Source organism: Sander lucioperca, chromosome 5, assembly GCF_008315115.2.
Source record: "Sander lucioperca isolate FBNREF2018 chromosome 5, SLUC_FBN_1.2, whole genome shotgun sequence".
Classification (NCBI taxonomy): domain Eukaryota; kingdom Metazoa; phylum Chordata; class Actinopteri; order Perciformes; family Percidae; genus Sander; species Sander lucioperca.
Genome location: NC_050177.1, coordinates 22,164,593 through 22,182,836, shown reverse-complemented (window position 1 = coordinate 22,182,836; position 18,244 = coordinate 22,164,593). Strand labels below are relative to the sequence as shown.

At 39.0% G+C, this 18,244-nt stretch overlaps 2 protein-coding genes across 2 annotated transcripts; one reads left to right on the top strand and one right to left on the bottom strand.

Moving 5' to 3' along the window:
• The first annotated feature begins 1,026 nt into the window (after positions 1-1,026).
• Positions 1,027-2,040, top strand: LOC116048230 (olfactory receptor 52Z1-like). Its single transcript, XM_031297200.2, has one exon. It carries the CDS (start codon positions 1,027-1,029, stop codon positions 2,038-2,040), a length of 1,014 nt encoding a protein of 337 aa, XP_031153060.2.
• Positions 2,041-2,676: 636 nt separating this feature from the next.
• LOC116048339 (protocadherin Fat 4) lies at positions 2,677-17,583 on the bottom strand. Its single transcript, XM_031297382.2, has 13 exons — positions 16,573-17,583; positions 16,304-16,478; positions 15,493-15,673; positions 15,047-15,297; positions 10,624-14,949; positions 9,568-9,669; positions 8,329-8,630; positions 8,136-8,221; positions 7,848-8,024; positions 6,024-6,151; positions 5,718-5,935; positions 5,369-5,627; positions 2,677-4,741 (listed from the first exon to the last, which is right to left on the bottom strand). The coding sequence occupies exons 1-13, from the start codon at positions 17,197-17,199 to the stop codon at positions 3,345-3,347; spliced, it is 8,229 nt and encodes a 2,742-aa protein (XP_031153242.2). The 5' UTR covers positions 17,200-17,583; the 3' UTR covers positions 2,677-3,344.
• Between the last annotated feature and the right edge of the window lie 661 nt (positions 17,584-18,244).

Below are 18,244 nucleotides of genomic sequence, written 5' to 3'. Positions count from 1 at the left end.
AGTGCATCATTTGAATGCAACATTGATAAACTTCATGGATGAATTTGGTAATTTGGTGATTATAATGAGTGAGTCAAATGTTTCAACAGGCTTTTACTTTTATCATCAGAGTTTTTATGACTGCTTACAAAGCCTTACTTGTAATCAATACTAGTTTAGATTTGTAACCCATACAACTGAGTGAAGGCTTTGAAAGAACTGAATTGTCTAAAATATATCTTCATGCAACCTGCTCCACAATATATTGCAGCTGCATATTTTTCATGGCTGAAAGCCACTGATTGGAAATTGAATAATATTTACTCTACTCTTTATGTGTCATGTTAACACAGATGGGTGGGAATCACCAGGCCTCACGATACGATATCATCACGATACTTATGTCACGATACAATATTATTGCAATTTTAAACATATTGCAATATTCTGCGATATATTGCAATTTATTACCTTTTTTCACACTTCAAATTTTACCCAATTTCAAATGATGTCCCCAAAAGAAAACTTTGTCAACATCTGTTTTATCTAAAAAGATACATTTCTCTCTTTGTTCATCTCACTTCAATTTTACTGCTGCAAAGTGGGATTGTCAAGCAGACAAAATGACCAACACATATATCGATACTTGGCGTCTGTGTATCGATACAGTATTGCCACGGAAAATATTGCGATACTATGCTGTATCGATTTTTTCCCCCACCCCTAGAACTCATTAGAGAACATGACCATTTGGGATCTACTTGTTTACGAAAGTTGATATCCGTTTCAAACAAGATGCTAATTACATATTAGGTGGCATTATAGTGAGATGTGGCAGTACTTCCATGGAGGCAGATCTATTGTAACTTTTACAAGGTAAGATTTACACTTTAGATCCTCCACAGAAAACATGAAATTACTCTGTAGTGACTGTAGTGAAACACTTTTGTTTGCATAATTGTTAGATTTTAAGTAGTTAGGTCTATTGTTAATGCTCCAATGTTATTTCAGATTGTCCTCAACTTGTCAAAGCTAATAACTATTTAAATGTATGTGTTTTCTTTTGATAGGTTGTTACTGTTAATTCAAGTGATTATGTTCTACACTAATGTAACAAGGATTAAAAATTTCTTCATCCTGGGATTTCCTGGACTTTCACAGGAGTATTATGGACCTGTGTCAGCCCTGCTTTTGGTTCTCTTCTTGGCTATAGCTGTAGGAAATATTTTTATTTTAGTGTTTGTTAGATGTGAGAGGTCTCTTCACAAACCCACATATCTGATATTTTGCCACTTGGCACTAACTGACTTAACATTTGGGACTGTTACTCTGCCAAAGATTATATCAAAATATTGGTTTGATGACAGTATTATTTCATTTTATGGATGCTTTGTACAAATGTACTTTGTTCATTTTTTAGGGGTGTCTCATTCTTTCATCCTGATGGTGATGGCCCTTGATCGCTTTATTGCAATTTGTGCTCCACTGCGTTACACAGCTCTTTTCACAAACAACACTGTTTCTGTGCTTTGTGGAATATCATGGATTTTGCCAATGTTGTGGATGGTGGGCATAGTTTTAGATACTCTGAGATTGCCTTACTGTAATTCAAACATAATTACACATTGCTTTTGTGACCATATAGCAATAACAGTGCTTGGATGTGAGAACGTACGAGAAGTTGAGGTAGTTGCATTAGGTATGGCCATGTTCAGTTTGATGTTGCCTCTGGGTTTTATCATCTTCTCTTATTTTGTCATCATTGTTGCAGTTATGAGAATGACCAGTTCTAATAGCAGCCGCATGATGGCTCTGTCTACCTGCTTACCACAGATTATCATCACATTTCTCTATTACATGCCAAGATGCTTTGTGTACCTGGCAAATTTTGTGGGATTTACATTCAGTGTCCCAGTTCGCATAGTTATTGTAATGCTGTACAGTATTTTACCTGCTGCTATTAACCCATTAATATACTGTTTCAAAACCAAGGATATCAAAGAACACTTGAAAAAGAAATTCGTTACTAGGAAAATTAATAGCAGCACAACAACTGTATAAAATACAATACATCATCAATCAAGTGATAAGTTACTTTTGCTGCTTCAAATATATCACTTCCCTGTGAGCTTTAGAATCAATTTTGATACTTTGCTTTTCATTATTAAAGAACTGCATGCTCCTACAGTAATTATAAATAATGAAATCCTCTATGAGCCCAACGCAGCCTGAGATCCTCAAGCAGGGGTCTCCCGATTGTTCCAACAAAAATGCTATGTTAGAAGTTTACTGAGGCTTTTCTTCTTGGCAAGGAGCCAGATCAGAATCACTTTATACCATGTCTTAAAACTCACTTGTACTGGAAGGCTTTTTTACTACCAGCCTAATGTTCTTAATGTTTTATTTGTTTATTCTGTTTTCTACTTTTATATTTTCATATCTTGTTAACTCATACTTTGTTTGCACATTTGTATTGTTTCTTTCTAAGGTACTCATAAATAAAATGTATTTGAATTTTTCTAAATATTATAAAATAAACACATTTTCTATTAGCATCAAAATAATCACATTTGTGTCCATTCACACTCCACAAGGACACATAACGCTTAAACATAATTTGAATTTGAAAGTTCTGTAAGCCTGCAATTGCTAAATGTAATGTAATGTAAATGTAAATTAACACAAAGAACACAGCCAATCTGTAGGTCTTCAGGAAAGTGCCTTTTCTAAAATGAAAATGTTGTGACAAGTGCCATCCTATAATGTACAAGAAACTGATCTGCAAACATCATCCTGAATATTCATGTCTGAAATAATGCACAGGTACCTTAAGAAACAGACAAGACTGGACATATAGAACAGCTAGTGACATATGATTATGAATTAGTATGACATTAACTTTAAATATGGTTTTATACATTTAAGCATCATCACCAGAAACAAAACAAAAAAACATGATAAAGTAACCAAGTGAACATGAAAAGATCAAGAGTTCTGGTTTAAGTAAAACATATTTTTACTGCCTGTTCAGAACCTGGTCAAAGTCCCTGTTATGTTTGAATGATAATCAGAACCCAAATGCAGACAGACGCAGAGCCAGGAGTGTGAATTAAACAGTTTTTCGAGCAAGTCCAGATTTCCGAGAGGGTGGCAAGTCCAGCAGGTTTCCAGGGGGGAAAACAGGTCAGGGGAATTCTGAAAAGGAGCGGGTCCAGTCGCAACTAAAAGTTTGGATTTTCATGTCATTCTTTTACATTGTTGTTGAGTTTTGATATATCAAAATAATTTCAAATAAGTAACCGACTGCATATTTACAATTTTCCCACCTGACACTTTTGCGACATATACAAACTATATAATGGCCATCAAATAATTTCTTCCATGTCACTTTGAATATCAAAGCTATGACTGGGGTCAGAGGGTAGACATGCTATATCCTCAAACACAGGAGCATAGCTGCTGAAAGGTAGATGCAAATTTAAAAGACTTCCCCATTGCTCTAACATACTTAAGGGAGCACTCTCAGCTTTGTGCTGACCTGCAGCAAAGTGACAGGAGTGTTTTAAGAATGAACTGACAGGCAAGATGCCTCGTTGTCTGAAGCTGCATGCTGACAGGGATGACAGGTCATGTATATATGTCCTGGCGCTGATGGTAGAAAACTGTCCACACTCAGACTCCGAGCAGGTGAATGTGCTGCTTGTTTCACTGTCAGATGAGGCACCGATCATCGTGGTGGACTTGTCAGGTCCAAACCTCGGGGATGCTGGATGTGACATGGTGTTCTCGAGTTCCCGAGGAGTGTATAGTTTACCAATTTCCTCAAACGTGAGACATTGGGCCGGTTCCAGGAACTTTGGTTGGATGAACCTTTTCTGGTAACGAGGCGGTGTATGCTGGGACTGCTCTGCATCAATCTTAGTCAACAACTGCTTGTTTAAGAAAGCCACATCTTGAGGCTTTGTAGGACTTTTTGCCCTCTCTTCACTGAAGCGTTCTTTCTTAAATCCTGCTAACAGCATCCTCAAATCTCCCCACTGTTTAGGATCAGCTTTCACACATTTTGGGCTGTACAGATGTTTGTGCCAGCTGAGCGTCAGTGAGGCAGTGTCTGAATGAAGTGCACTACAGATGCTGCCGATTTCATAATACTCCAGCTCACTGTTTGGCACCTGTTGAACACTTGACAGACTGGCATCACCGTAAAACTCCACACTTAACCTCTGCTGATCAGCACTCATTGGGTCGTGTTGTTTCTCTATTTCTGCATACTCAGCATCTGTGAGTGTTCTCTTGTCATCAAAGCAAAACGCTACATTGTCTGTCCCTTGCTCTGTTTTCTGTGGGGAGCTATCTCTCTGACACTTTGCATTCTGCCGCCTCACTCTGTAAAGGGCAACACAGACTCCTATCACCAGGATGGAGATTAGAGGAAGAATCACAGCTATGAGCCACAGAGGAGCGCTGCCCGGCGCCTCAGAGCATTGATTACGGCTCTCTGTCGTAGAGATGCAGATATCACAGGCGTGCTCAGAAACATTATGTAAACAGATGCAGGACCTGTTGTGCACAGCAGGTCCAGAGAGACAACGCCTCCTGGCTGTGTCCTCCTCAGAGCAGGGCGAGGGGAGGCAGACACCCGGAGAGCTGCAGCCCGACTGAACAAGGGTCGAGCTCGGCCAGATGTCCACCATCACACTGAGTCCACTGACAGGCAGAGTGTATCCGCTCACATTGAGATACTGCACACATCCAGTGAACCCTGCCATAAAAAGAATGAAGACAGTTTCATCGGTGTTACTCAAAGGGCTAAAAAAACATGTCAGCCGACCATTTCATTTATACTTGTACTTGTCCTTAGAGTGATCTACTTAAAGAGCAAGGAAAACTTGGGTTTGGCCCCTTATTTAAGCAATTTGTTACAAGTTTATTATAGATTTAAAGAGAAAGAATTGAATATAGCACACACTTACACGCTCTATTCCCACACAAAACAAATAATCCAACCTGATGAAACATCATGTATGAAGGGTAATAAGGCAATATGTTGCCATGTTAGAGCCCCATCAGCTGAGGTTCACCCTCTTAAATTGTTTTACTCCGGTGTATATGCTGCAAAGATTCCCTTTTTTCAGATATTGCTTCTATACTGTATCTGTCTACATTCCTTATACGATACTCCTGCACATACACATGTGGTGTAATCTTGGCCTTGATGATCTTGCATGTACTGTACTGTAGTTATGTGTCCAGGATGTATTCATTGCTGACTGAAAATAATACACTGTCATTTTGACTAATTATCTAGATTCAAACATTCTTTAGGTATTTTTATATCTGGTTCACACATTAACACCTGGTTTGTCAACAATGATTACTGTATATTTACCTGACTGTTGGAGTTTTAAATCACCTGTCAGAAGTGCACCAAAAATAATCTTTTTCACACTGACAGGACTGAGATCCATACTGCTGTCAGTGATGTTCAAGACTGATTTACTATCCAGAAGCAGAAAGGTAATCTGTCCGTTGCTGAACAAGGAGAGGACATGCCAGACCCCGTCAGCCACAGGAGAGTCCACAGTGAACTCTGTCTGCTGTCCTGACAGTGCGTCTTTGGAAACGTACACTGGCTTCCTCTCTTTTATCTGAATTAGACAGAAAGAACAAGCAATTTCATTACTTCAAACATCAAACCAAGACGAGTAAATATGTGGATGAAGGCATTCCATACCAACCTTTAGCATAGTGTATCCTGTCTCTCCAACAACAAACAATAAAACTCCATTATCTTGGGTCTTGAACTTGATGTCAATCACTTTTTGGTCTCTGGTGTTTCCCTTTTTTTCATCATCCAGCAAGTCTTGTAACAGGTAGTCTCTCTTGAATCGCTCCTTGATGACATACTCAATGTAGTCATTCCCATTAAATCGCAATACAAGCTTCTCTGACATTTCTATTAAAAAAGACAGAGCATGAAAACAAATGTAAAGTAGATGAAAATCAAACAAAAATCACTCCTGTGTATTTAAAGGTATCTTTACCTTTAGCACAGTTGCTTCCAGTAAAATGGCTTTTGCACTCGCAAAGGTAGTCAGACCAAAGGTCATGGCACACGCCGCCGTTCTTACATGGGTTGCTATGACACGGGGATGGTGTTGTCCGAGGACACCTTTATAAAACAAAAATGAGTTACTAAGACAAATTTATGAATGTAGACGGAGATTTTTTTTTCTGTATTATGCAAATAAGTTGATAATGTAGTTTTATAACATTCTTTTTATGTTTTTTATTAGATGGGGGCAGTAGAGAGGTGAGGGCCAATGAGTTTGGAGAGAGGGGGTAAGTCACATGAAACTAAGGTCCTTTGCATGACTCGAAACTGGGATGCTGTGACCATGAGGTCAGCATCCAAAACCCCTACACCACCAAGACCAGGGCCTGAATTTTGCTCGATTTTTTCCATTGGCAGGTGAAAATTGAGTGATTCATTAGTTTTTTGCCACTGTTGTTTTTTTCACATTTCAACCAAGTCCGCCATTTCCTTGGATTTGAGCTCAAAATTGTGGCGGCACATTACTGGGGTTAAGAGGTCGGCTGAAGCAAGCAAGTAACAAAAATATAATAATTAGGGCCGGGACTTTAACGCGTTAATTAAGATTAATTAATTACGGGACTTTAACACGTTAATTAAGATTAATTACGCAAAAAATAAATAACATAATTTTAACCACACTTATTTTTGCACCGCGGAACGTTTTTCAATGAATGAGTTTCGACGGACCGATTATACTGGAGCACCAACTAGCGTTCTTGACTTCCGACAACAACAAGCCACAGTGAACATGAACGAAGAAGCTGATGAGACCGCTTTGCTTGGCCCCGTGGATGGGAAATTTTGTTTTAAAAAACGAAAGGATGGAAGCGTCGACAAGAGCATGGTTGTGTGCAAGCTATGCAACAAGGAATTTGCGTATCACCGCAGCACATCGAGCCTCAAATATCACCTCAACGCAAAACACATAGGAGTTAGCGTGGACGTTAGCCCGACTCCGAGTAAAGTTACAAGGACCCACACCCAACCCACACTCCACCAGATGACTGGTTTCAGGACCAGGGTAACTAATATTTATATGCAATTAAAATGCGATTAATTTCGATTAATTAATTACAAAGCCTCTAATTAATTAGATTAATTTTTTTAATCGAGTCCCGGCCCTAATAATAATAAAAATAGATGTTTTAATACCAAGTGGACAATTGGAGACAATGGCAAAGTTCTCAAATTCAACCCAAGCGCTCTTTGGTGACGTGGTTGATTACATTACTGTGGATCATCTGTCCATCATTGTATAAAGCCCACCTGACAATTTGATTGGTCCAAACAGCTCTGGTTCGAGCATAGTTGCTCCACAACGGATCAAGTCCAGACCGAACTTCCCGACCTCAAATGTTGTGGGCGGAGCTAAGTTTGGCTGGCATCCAGGCCACAAATGTACTGCAGTGACTGCCGTGTGTATGGCTCAAAGAAAAAGAAGTAAATCCTTTTGTAATCAGGACTAAAAACCTAAAATTATTCATTCAAGTCATTAATTATATTAATTTCGTTAATAACTTTACTACACTTGAATGTGTATTCTTAACAAAATGTTCGTGCATTTCCTGTATTTCACCTTCATGAGGCAAAAAAAGAATCTGATAAAAAGCCTGTGTGGCTAGTGGATTTTTAAAATCCACCTGCCACATTGGCTGGTGGCTAAAAAAGGTAACTTCAGGCCCTGACCAAGACGCCCTGATTATATAGTTTAACCTCACAGTTTATTATTATATTGGGAAAGTGAATTGTGTAGGCTATATTAAATGCTTACCTATCAAGGATGTTATATGTTGCAAGGGCCATCGAAGGTCTCAGCAGGATACCATTTACATGAATGTTACGAATACATCCAACAAAGTCATGGGTTTTTATCTGAGCCGGATGCTGTAAAATAGATTCAAATGTCCTTGTTCCTCCAAATGTCATATTACTGCCAACATCTAGTGTTCTGATTGTAGATGAATACAGAGAGAGGTCATTAATAGACAAAGATTAAACACAAGGTCAAAAACTGAAATTATGAACCGTGGGTAAGTAATGATTATTATATCACTGCTACCTCTTTAAGCTACTGCCATCACTCTGTGAAAAACAAAATCCATTGTTCTCATCATCTGTGCAGTTGTCCACATGTAAAGAACCCATCTGTTAAATGCAAATACTGCACATTAGTTTTTTCAGATTGACTTCTCATTTCCAACTTAAAAATGCCATCTCATTAACCTGTATGTGCTGACATATTTCCAACTCACACTCCCAATCCTCCTGGCAGTGACACTGTGGAAATATCCATCTGCCACATGCTTGTTTGTCTGCAGCCTCACAGGTCCTGAGCCCAGGTCAAAGGAGAGATGCATGGCCCCATTCAGTATCTCCAGTGCAAAGAACTCCCTGCTGGAGGATCCTCCGGGGTTGTACAAAAGCAGCGAGTTTCTCTGTACTGTTGCAAAATCTAGAGAGATTAAATTAATCCTGCGATCCAACGGGGGAAACTCCATGAATGACAGCTCCTCAAAGCCGTAACTGTGCTCCTCACAGTGGGTTCCACTCACTCCTGAAAAACAACAATATAGAAACATAGTGTTTGTACTAGGGCCGGGACTTTAACGCGTTAATTACGATTAATTAATTACGGGACTTTAACGCGTTAATTAAGATTAATTAATTACAAAGCCTCTAATTAATTAGATTAATTTTTTATTCCCAATATTTTTATTCCCAGCCCTAGTTTGTACATTTTAATAAGTAAGTTGTTCTCATTTGTAGCTTGGAAAAGTTACAGTATAGTTCATGAAATTTAAAGGAGTAATTTAAACAATTTGCAATTACACTCATTACTTGCAGAAGGTTAGATGAAGCAGCAGCTAAGCTGGCTGTGTCCAAAAGACAACAAAATCTATCAGCAGCACCTTAAAGGTTACTAATTACAACGGAAGTGCAAAATTGACAATGTGTAATTTTACAGGGGGTTATGTGCCGGACTATTTCTTGGACAGGCACAGGTAGAAGAGAGCTAGTTTGTATGAGAGGTTGTTTTGTGCGGACGGTGTGTTTAAATGTGTGGAAAAAGGAGTTCAATTTTAGACATTATCTCTTGGAATGCACTCATAGTGAAAAGTGCTAGAAATTGTGTGGAAAGAATGAAAAAAGAGACATTAAAGTAAAGCTATTTAACCATCTGACAATCACTTCTAAAGGAGTATACTGGTGCCAGGTGTCTCCACAGGTTGCCTAGCAAAGGCTCCAGGGCAAAAAAAGAATCTGGCACATAAACAAAATATAACGGATTAATAACAGGCTTTATGATTTTGTTTGATTTTGTTACCTTAGAACAGAGCCAGGCCAGCGGTTTTCCCATTTCAACTCTTTGTGCTAAGCTAACCTAACCAGTTGCTGACAGATATGAGAGTGGTATCAATCTTCTTATCTAACTTTACGCAAATAAACATAAACTTTTGCTTTAAAGCTCCTTCTTTATGCATTATTCTTACCAAAGGGACAATGACAAGAGAATCCTGTCTGTGAATTGATGCAGCTGCCCTGAGCACAAGGGGTCGATTTACAGTGGTCTATGAACTGCTCACACATTTGCCCTAGAAAAAAACAAACCGATAAAGACCAGACTGTAATAATGTCATTTTGGTAACACTTTATAATAAAAGTACATGAATCATCATGAATTCATGCATGACTTCATGCATGAAAAAGCATGAATTCATTCATTTACTTCATGAACTATCTATCTATATATATATATATATATATATATATATATATATATATGTAATGTACAATGATTAATTGTATCTCATTCATGACTTAATGCAGGAAATATAAGTTAATTCATGCATCAATTAAGGTATTTTAGGCTAAAGAAACTGAATTGTAATGTTGTAATCATGATTAACTAAACATTACTCCTTCATTACTTCATCGTTTGTGGCCCTTCAAATAAAGTGCTGACCTGGTCCATCTTTAACATTAAATTGATGATTAATGGTGGCATATGCAGCAATCACCTTTGTGACCCCTCAAATGAAAAAAATGTCAAGACATTTCTGGTTTTCAGACACTTGGAAGTTCAAGTAATTCTTAATACATTTAATTTTATGCCACCATTAATCATATCTTATTTGTCAATGGTAAAGATGGACCAGGTCAGCACTTTATTTGAAGGGCCACAAACACAATGAAGTAATAAAGAAATAAGGTTTAGTTAATCATGATTACAACACTACAATTCTTCAGAACATATGTGCACTGATGTGACTAGTCAGATTTTTTTTAAAGAAGACATGACCATCATTAATAAATAAAAAATCATGATGACTCTAACACCTTAATTGATGCATTCAATAACGTATTGTTCCTGCATTGAGTCATGCATGAGATACTATTAATCCTTGTACATTACTAATATTTCATGTACTACATGAATTAATTAATGCTTTTTCATGCATGAAGTCATGCATGAATTCCTGATAATTCATGTACCATTATTATACTAAGTTTTACCGTCATTTTTTTTTAAATACAGCAAATTCTACCCTCAAATCCAGGCACACAGTGACAGTGATATCCATCCTGAGTGGGAATACATGTTCCTCCGTTTTGGCACTTCACCTTCAGGCATTCATCTACATCAGCAGAGCAGAAAGAGCCAGAGAAGCCACTCTGACAGTGACAGTAGAAACTTCCTGGAGCATTCACACATGTGCCTTTATTCTCGCAGGGATTCACCTCACATTCGTCAATGTCGTCTTCACACAGTGTCCCGGTGAAGCCGACTAGACAGGTACAATTAAAAATCTCTTTCTGCGGTGACACAAAGATGACCGCTGAGCTTTCCAGGACAGCCACATCCTGACTGATGTAAGTGTTTTTGTTGCACGTTGCCCCATTTTGACAAGGGCTGGTGAGACATGGATCACTTGTGATATGAGAAATCGTCACATTGCTCTGAGCCTCCAGTAATTTCTTATGGCCTGCAGAGATACCAATGGCCACCTCTTTGCTAAGGTATTGACCGTTGTAGTTTTTCACCGCAGCCAATAGAAGGATTTCACTGCCAAAATGTTTGATTCCAAATACATGAGTCTTAGAGGCCTGTAGGTTAAACAGACTGTCCAGAGCTTTCACAAACCGCAAATACTTATTAGACATAAACTCCTCCATTGAGGATGATGACACATAGAACAATATGCAGCTGTCTATAGAAGCATTCGTGAAACCTTTGTAGGTTACATAGATGCTGTTGTTGACTGGGAAGTGAAGCTGGTCTGTAGCTTCGATAGTGATGTTGATTGTAGCCTCGCCTTGAAAAGGAGACGACCACAGCTCACATGTGCCATTAGATATTGTAAACATATTAAGTGGTCCACTTTTGATGGCGCAGCTGAATGTATCCGACTCATCCTGATCCTCAGGATGGACATTGCCAATCATGCCTCCTTGGAAGGAACTGCCAAAGTATTTCACCTCGATGAAGATATTTCTAGGCTGTGAAGGGTTATCGTTTTCATCCACAATCTTGATGTGGATCATTGTTGTGGATGACAGCGGAGGGATCCCTGCATCCCTGACAGCCACCAGGACTCGATATGCAGAGATTTGTTCCCGGTCAATAGTCCGTGTGGTGAATAAAACTCCATCAGGAGTCAGTGAAAACACACTACCTGTTGAAGGATTTACCAACCAGTAAGTAAAAGGGCCCTGGTTTGGAGGCAAATCAGAATCAGATGCATTTAATCTGGCAACCATTGTGCCTTGAGGCTGATTTTCCTTCACTTGAGCCTCAGTAATTGTGAGTTTGGGAACGCTGTCGTTAACGTCGTCAATAATCACAATAACATTAGTAGTCCCAGTGGCTGGTGGAGAGCCATTATCAGTGGCTGTAACAGTCAGATTATAAACTGGCCACAGTTCTCTGTCAAGTGGAGAATGTACTGAAATAACACCACTGTATGGATCAACGGCAAAAGAGAAGTTTGTGTTTCCATTTGCAATACTGAAGAAGAAACGATTCCAGTCCAAGATGGAGTCCTCATCCAGAGCACTAACAGTTACCACAGATGTCCCAACGGGGCTGTCTTCTGCAACATTGGCCAAATAAAGTGCATAAGTGAAAACAGGTGCATCGTTCGTGTCAATCACCCTGATGTGGACCAAGGTCTCGTCCACATCCATGCCAGTGATAATGCCAGAGTTCTTCGCCAAAACTTTTAAAACTACGTGACTGTTGCCTTGTTTTCTCAAACTGACAGTTGTGTATATTTCTCCAGAAAGTTTGTCAATTTCAAACCCCATATATTTGTTCTGACCAAACATCAGGTAAAACACCTGACCTTCAGAGCCTTGGTCATAATCTGTAGCTATTACTTTTCCAATCCTAGTTCCAACAGGTACATTTTTAAATACAGAAAAGTTATGTTCTTTTTTCCTGAATGTAGGTGTGAACTCATTGACATCTAAGATTTGGATGACAATGCGTGCCAAACTAAATAAAGTATGGCCACCAATGTTTGAAGCTTTGATTGTAATATCAAAGATCTGTTCTTGCTCATAATCAAACACATCCAATGTGGTGATAGTGCCATTTCTTGAATCAATTGCAAATTTATCCACATGGCCAGCAATGAGAGAATATGATATTTGTGCACCTGAATCAGCATCTGCAGCCTTCACAACTAGAACATTTGTTCCAATTTCTGAGTTTTCAGGCACTGACATGGTGTATTCTGAGAACGAAAAGACTGGAGGATTGTCATTTACATCCATAACTACCACTGTAACATTTAACATGCCAGTTTTAGAGACCCAGCCTCCATCCAGGGCTTTGATTTGAACATGATAAATAATTTCTTTTTCAAAGTCAAGCTCTTTGATCAGTGTTAGTAGCCCAGATTTATCTCCTACAGAGAATGGTAAATATTGATTTTCTGCGGTAATGCGGTACACAATGGCACCGTTGGGACCATAATCCCTATCTTCTGCTTGAATTCTCCCAATAACAGATCCTACCAGCAAGTCCTCGGGGACAGAGAAAATGACATCTGGCTCTCTAAAGCTCGGAGAAAATTGATTCCTCCCAGTTATTTCAAAAGTGATTTCAGTCTGTGATGACAAAGGGGGGAAGCCCTGATCTTTTGCAAGAACTAATAAAGTGAAAAACAAATGTATGCTCTCCACCAGACTTTGAGTTAACATTACTTTTCCATTGTCTGTTTGGATCCAGAAGAAATCAGATGCATTACCTCCATTCACAACATATTCAATACCAACGCTGATGTTACTGACATCCTGATCTATTGCTGTAAACTGGACTACCTCAGTACCAACAGCCATGTGATAGGGGATAGCAATCAGAGGCTGGAGAGGTAAAAACATTGGTGGGTGGTAGTTATATGGTTCTAATCTTACTGTGACAGTGGTTTCACTGTACAGAGGAACACTGCCACAATCAAATGCAATGACTGTAAACTGGTAGATTTCAAACGCAGGATTATGTAACAGCAGTGGCTGCTTCGTATAGATCTCACCAGAGGAACCGTTCACCCAAAACTGCTCATTTGGAGGTTCAATAACATACAAAATCTCACGATTTTGCCCCATGTCTGCATCTGTAGCAAGAACCTGCAAAACAAACACCTCTTTATCTTTTGTTTCAGGGAGGACAACGCTGTAAAAATGATCAGAAAATACTGGTCTATTATCATTGACATCTGCTATGACTATAGTGACGTCGGTGCTGATGCTCCATGCTGAATCGTTTGCATTTACTTTCAAGATATAATGATCCTGCATCTCTCTGTCCAGAAGTCTTCCAACCATGATACAGCCAGTGGTGAAGTCAATATTAAATGGCATTTCATCAATTTGGTCAAGTATGGAGTAATTAATTACTGCATTGGCACCAGTATCATCATCAGTTACGGTGACTTGTATAACCATGTGTCCAACAGGTGAATCCTCAGCTACCTCTGCAAGGAAAATCTGTGAAAAACGAGGTGCGTTGTCATTTCTGTCTAAAACAACTACAGTAACGGTTGCTGTGTCTTTATGAAGAGGGTTGTTTAGCTCTGCAGCTTCAATTGTTAAATTAAATTCAGGGCTATTTTCTCTGTCTAAACTTGCAGTGGTGCTCAATAAACCATTCTCAGGGTCAATTGTAAAAAAACTATCAGTGTTTCCTTCTGTTATGTTGTACTGCACTGTGCCGTAGCTGCCTGAATCAGCGTCAATGGCGAGAACATCACAAACCCAGGATGGCGGGGAGATCTCAAACACCTCACACCTGTAATCAGCTTGGGTGAACTGAGGGAAGTGATCATTTACATCGCTGATGTTTATGTGAATTTCTGCAAATGATGAGAAAGGAGGCGAGCCAGAATCTCTGGCTTCTATCAACAAAGTAAACTCCTTTTTGTTCTCATAATCCAGAGGGTTCTCCACTGTCAACACTCCACTCAATTGCTCCACATGAAACATGTCTTCAAAGTTTCCAGAAGCTAAATAAAAAGAGACAGGTTCAGCCCTGATGCTCGCTGCGGAGACAACTGCCACTAATGCTCCCAATGGCTCATCCTCAGAGAGGGAATCACTCAGAACATCCACATTCATCTCTGGAAACTCAGAGAAGTTCTGAAACCGGATACTGATTGTAGTGATGTCAAATTTAGGATTTTCTCCAGCATCTTCCACATGTACATTGACAATGATATCTTTCATTCCCTGGAGAGCACTTGAAGCGAATACAGTGCCGCTGTCTGGATGGATGGAAAACAGATCTGAACTTTGTCCATATAGTGAATAATGCAGTTCTGCGTTCATCTCAGTATCTCCATCTGTTGCTCTTACTGCACAAACGACTGAGCCTGTAGGAACAAAAACAAAATAAAACTCTCAATCCTATCAAGTCCATGTTATCCAGGATGAAATATTTAACTATGAAGTGGAAGTAAAATCTCTCACCTGGAGCCATCTCAGTGGGCACATAGGCCACATAGGGGCTGTTCATAAACTGGGGCCAGTGGTCGTTAATATCTCCAATGAGAACAGTAACAAGCACTGAGCTTGACAGAGGCTGAGTGGGATGCTCATCACTGCCAATCACTATCAACCTGTAAATGGCTACTGTCTCCCTGTCCAGGACATCGGTTGTAAACAGCTCTCCAGATGTTTCTTCAATGGCAAAAGGCACATCAAGGTTCTCCATGGAATACCTAAATGACGATAAAGTATGAATGAACATAATCTATATAGAATCCAAGTTGCTCTTATGGAGCATTTTCAGCAAATACACAAGAAAGACAAATGTGTAAGAAATGTTGATCCTATTGTGACGCTGCTATCCTCAAAAAACATAATTATAGACAGTACTTCTTGACATTGCTCTCAAATTTTGAGTGACATTTTACCTTATTTCCCCGCTGACACCCTCATCATTGTCAGATGCTGTTATCATGGCAAACACAGTGCCTGTGGGACTGTCCTCAGACACTATGGTGTTGTAGACTACCTCAGTAAACTCTGGACGGTTATCATTGACATCATCTACTACGACATGTATGGTTAGAGTTCCTGTTAGAGGCGGCAATCCTGCAAATGACAGTAAATAGTGGTTGATCAAACTTTGAAGTGACATTACACTGACAGTAAAACGATTATAGAATATGAATGAATGAATGAAGTAATTTATTGTGTGTAATTTTTTTTAATTTTTTATTTATTAACATAATGTCTGTATGTTGGTAAACTTGTATTTATCAACATGATATGAGGAGATATATCTATTTTACTGCTTTTTATATTTGCATTGTTCACTGTAATCTTTTTATTGTGTTATTTTAGGTAGACAATTTTAAGATCTGTCCAGGGACAACGGATGAAAAATAGCCTTTTGGCTAATTCTGGTGCATTTGCAGAAATGCTAATTAATGTACACTGTCCCTGTCAAATAAATTAATAAATAAATAAATTTCAGACATACAAAAATAAACCAAACAAAACATTAAAAAAAATGTACTAATAAGTTAAATAAGCAAAACATTCAATAAACAATCAATAAACAATAAGTAGCATTAGCCAACATAGACATGTCTGAAAATGAGTAGGAAGAAATATACACTTATTTAATCCTACCCCTTTTCCATAACTCAGTAAATTATTATTATTAATATTTCAATATCATATTGTAAAGTGATCACATTTAGCTTTGGCCTGAATCACCTGAATCAACAGCAATGATGGTAACCAAGTACAATGATTCCCCCTCTCGGTCCAGACTGTGTAAAATTTGGAACATGCCACTGGGAGTGATGGAGAACAAACCATTACTATTTTCTTTCTGTATGAAATAGGTAAGCTGGCTGTTGATGCCTAAATCTTCATCCAAAGCTGATACCTGGTTCAAACAGACAAACAATTGAAAAATAACATAAAAATATTTTGTAGTCAACATTCAATAAAGTCTTCGGTTAATAAAGAGCCAGTAGCACCTGACGTGTTAGCTGAGCGGGGTCCTCCTCATTCTCCATTACATGTATGGTCAGTGTTTGTGGAGTAAAGACGGGTGCAAAGTCGTTGACATCCAACACTGTGACGCTGATAGCAGCAGTAGCAGATCTGTGTTTATTCCCCTGATCCACAGCTGTTAGGGTTAAGGTGTAGTTTGAATCCCTCTCCCTGTCCAGTTTGTCCATGACTGTGATGACACCTCGAACCGCGTCCACCACAAAAGGTCTGGTCTGGGTCAATATGTATCGCACTTGTCCATTTGTCCCAATGTCTCGATCAAGAGCCTGAACCTGACACAGACTCGTTCCTCTGGGGATATCCTCGCTGATTGTCAAGCTGTAGGTGCTTTGAGAGAACTCAGGGTCATGGTCATTAGCATCCTCAACGTGCACCGTGAGATTCATAATGGTGGCCATCCTGGGTGAGCCTTTATCAGTGGCTGTTACAGTAATAGTCCGGGTGTCTACCTGTTCCCTGTCCAATTCCTCCTTCAGGTATATTTTGCCACTCCTGTTATCAATGCTAAACATGCCACCAGAAGTGTTGTTTAAATAATATAAAACTTCCCCGTTGGATCCAATGTCTTCATCCACAGCATGAACAGTCATTATAACAGAATGAAGTGCAGTGTCCTCTGGTATACTGACTATTTTTCCTGACACAAACAATGGAGCATTGTCATTGACATCATCAACCACCACACTGACATGCGCTGTGCTGGTGAACTGTAAAGACACAGGCTGGACACAGTCATTGGCTGTCACAGTCAGATTGTACAAGGGTTGTCTCTCTCTGTCTAACTCTCTGTTCAGGCATAAACTACCAGCTGTGTTTATGAAGAAAACTTCCTCTTTATCTCCACCGGCCACTCTTAGCTTCAAGTCTCCATTGTCCCCTGGCAGAGAGGAAAAGATAATACATGACGTTATCACAAATTATGGAATGTCCTTCTCGTAATGGCTTGGTGTACTATATCTAAGTATGTTGTGGGTGTTAGAGGACTAAGGAATATATCTAATTGTGAATTAGTGCAAAATAGTGCCATAAGATATTTTCTGGGTGTGCATAAATATACCCCGACATTGGCAATAGTGGGAGACATGGGATGGGAATCATGTGAGGCTCGCTGGAAGATATGTATGGCCCAATTATGGAATCGTTTATTAGATATGGACGCAAATAGGTTGACAAGGAAAATATTTCTCTGGGATAAACACATTCTTGGTCCTTGGTCTAACGATATATGCAAATTGTTTTGTAATTATGGTTTTGATGAGTTCTTTTTAAATAATGAAAAGCTGAATATTGGTTTATTTAAAAAATCTGTGTTTGCTAAAGACAAAAAGCAGTGGGCCGACGATATATGGGCTAAGCCAAAATTGCGTATTTTTGTGATGATAAAACTGGAATATGGCACAGAGAATTATGTTGTATATAATTTGTCAAAAAGGCAAAGATCTTTATGTGCTCAAGTGAGATCTGGGGTTTTGCCTTTGACTGTTGAAAGAGGACGATATGTTAACGTAGAAGAGGAAAAACAGATCTGTCCCATGTGTTGTTTGAATATATATTTTTTTTTGATAATAATTTTTGATTTGATATAGAAAATGAGTTCCATTTTGTTTTCTATTGTCCTTTTTATTGTGAACAGCG

Coding starts and splice junctions, on each gene's coding strand:
- LOC116048230 (XM_031297200.2), top strand. CDS start 1,027: ATGTATGTGTTTTCTTTTGATAGGTTGTTACTGTTAATTCAAGTGATT.
- LOC116048339 (XM_031297382.2), bottom strand. CDS start 17,199: ATGACTGTTCATGCTGTGGATGAAGACATTGGATCCAACGGGGAAGTT. Junction 15,298..15,492: donor GGTGTCAGCGGGGAAATAAG/GTAAAATGTCAC, acceptor ATCGTCATTTAG/GTATTCCATGGAGAACCTTG. Junction 8,631..9,567: donor CTCTTGTCATTGTCCCTTTG/GTAAGAATAATG, acceptor GTTGTTTTTCAG/GAGTGAGTGGAACCCACTGT.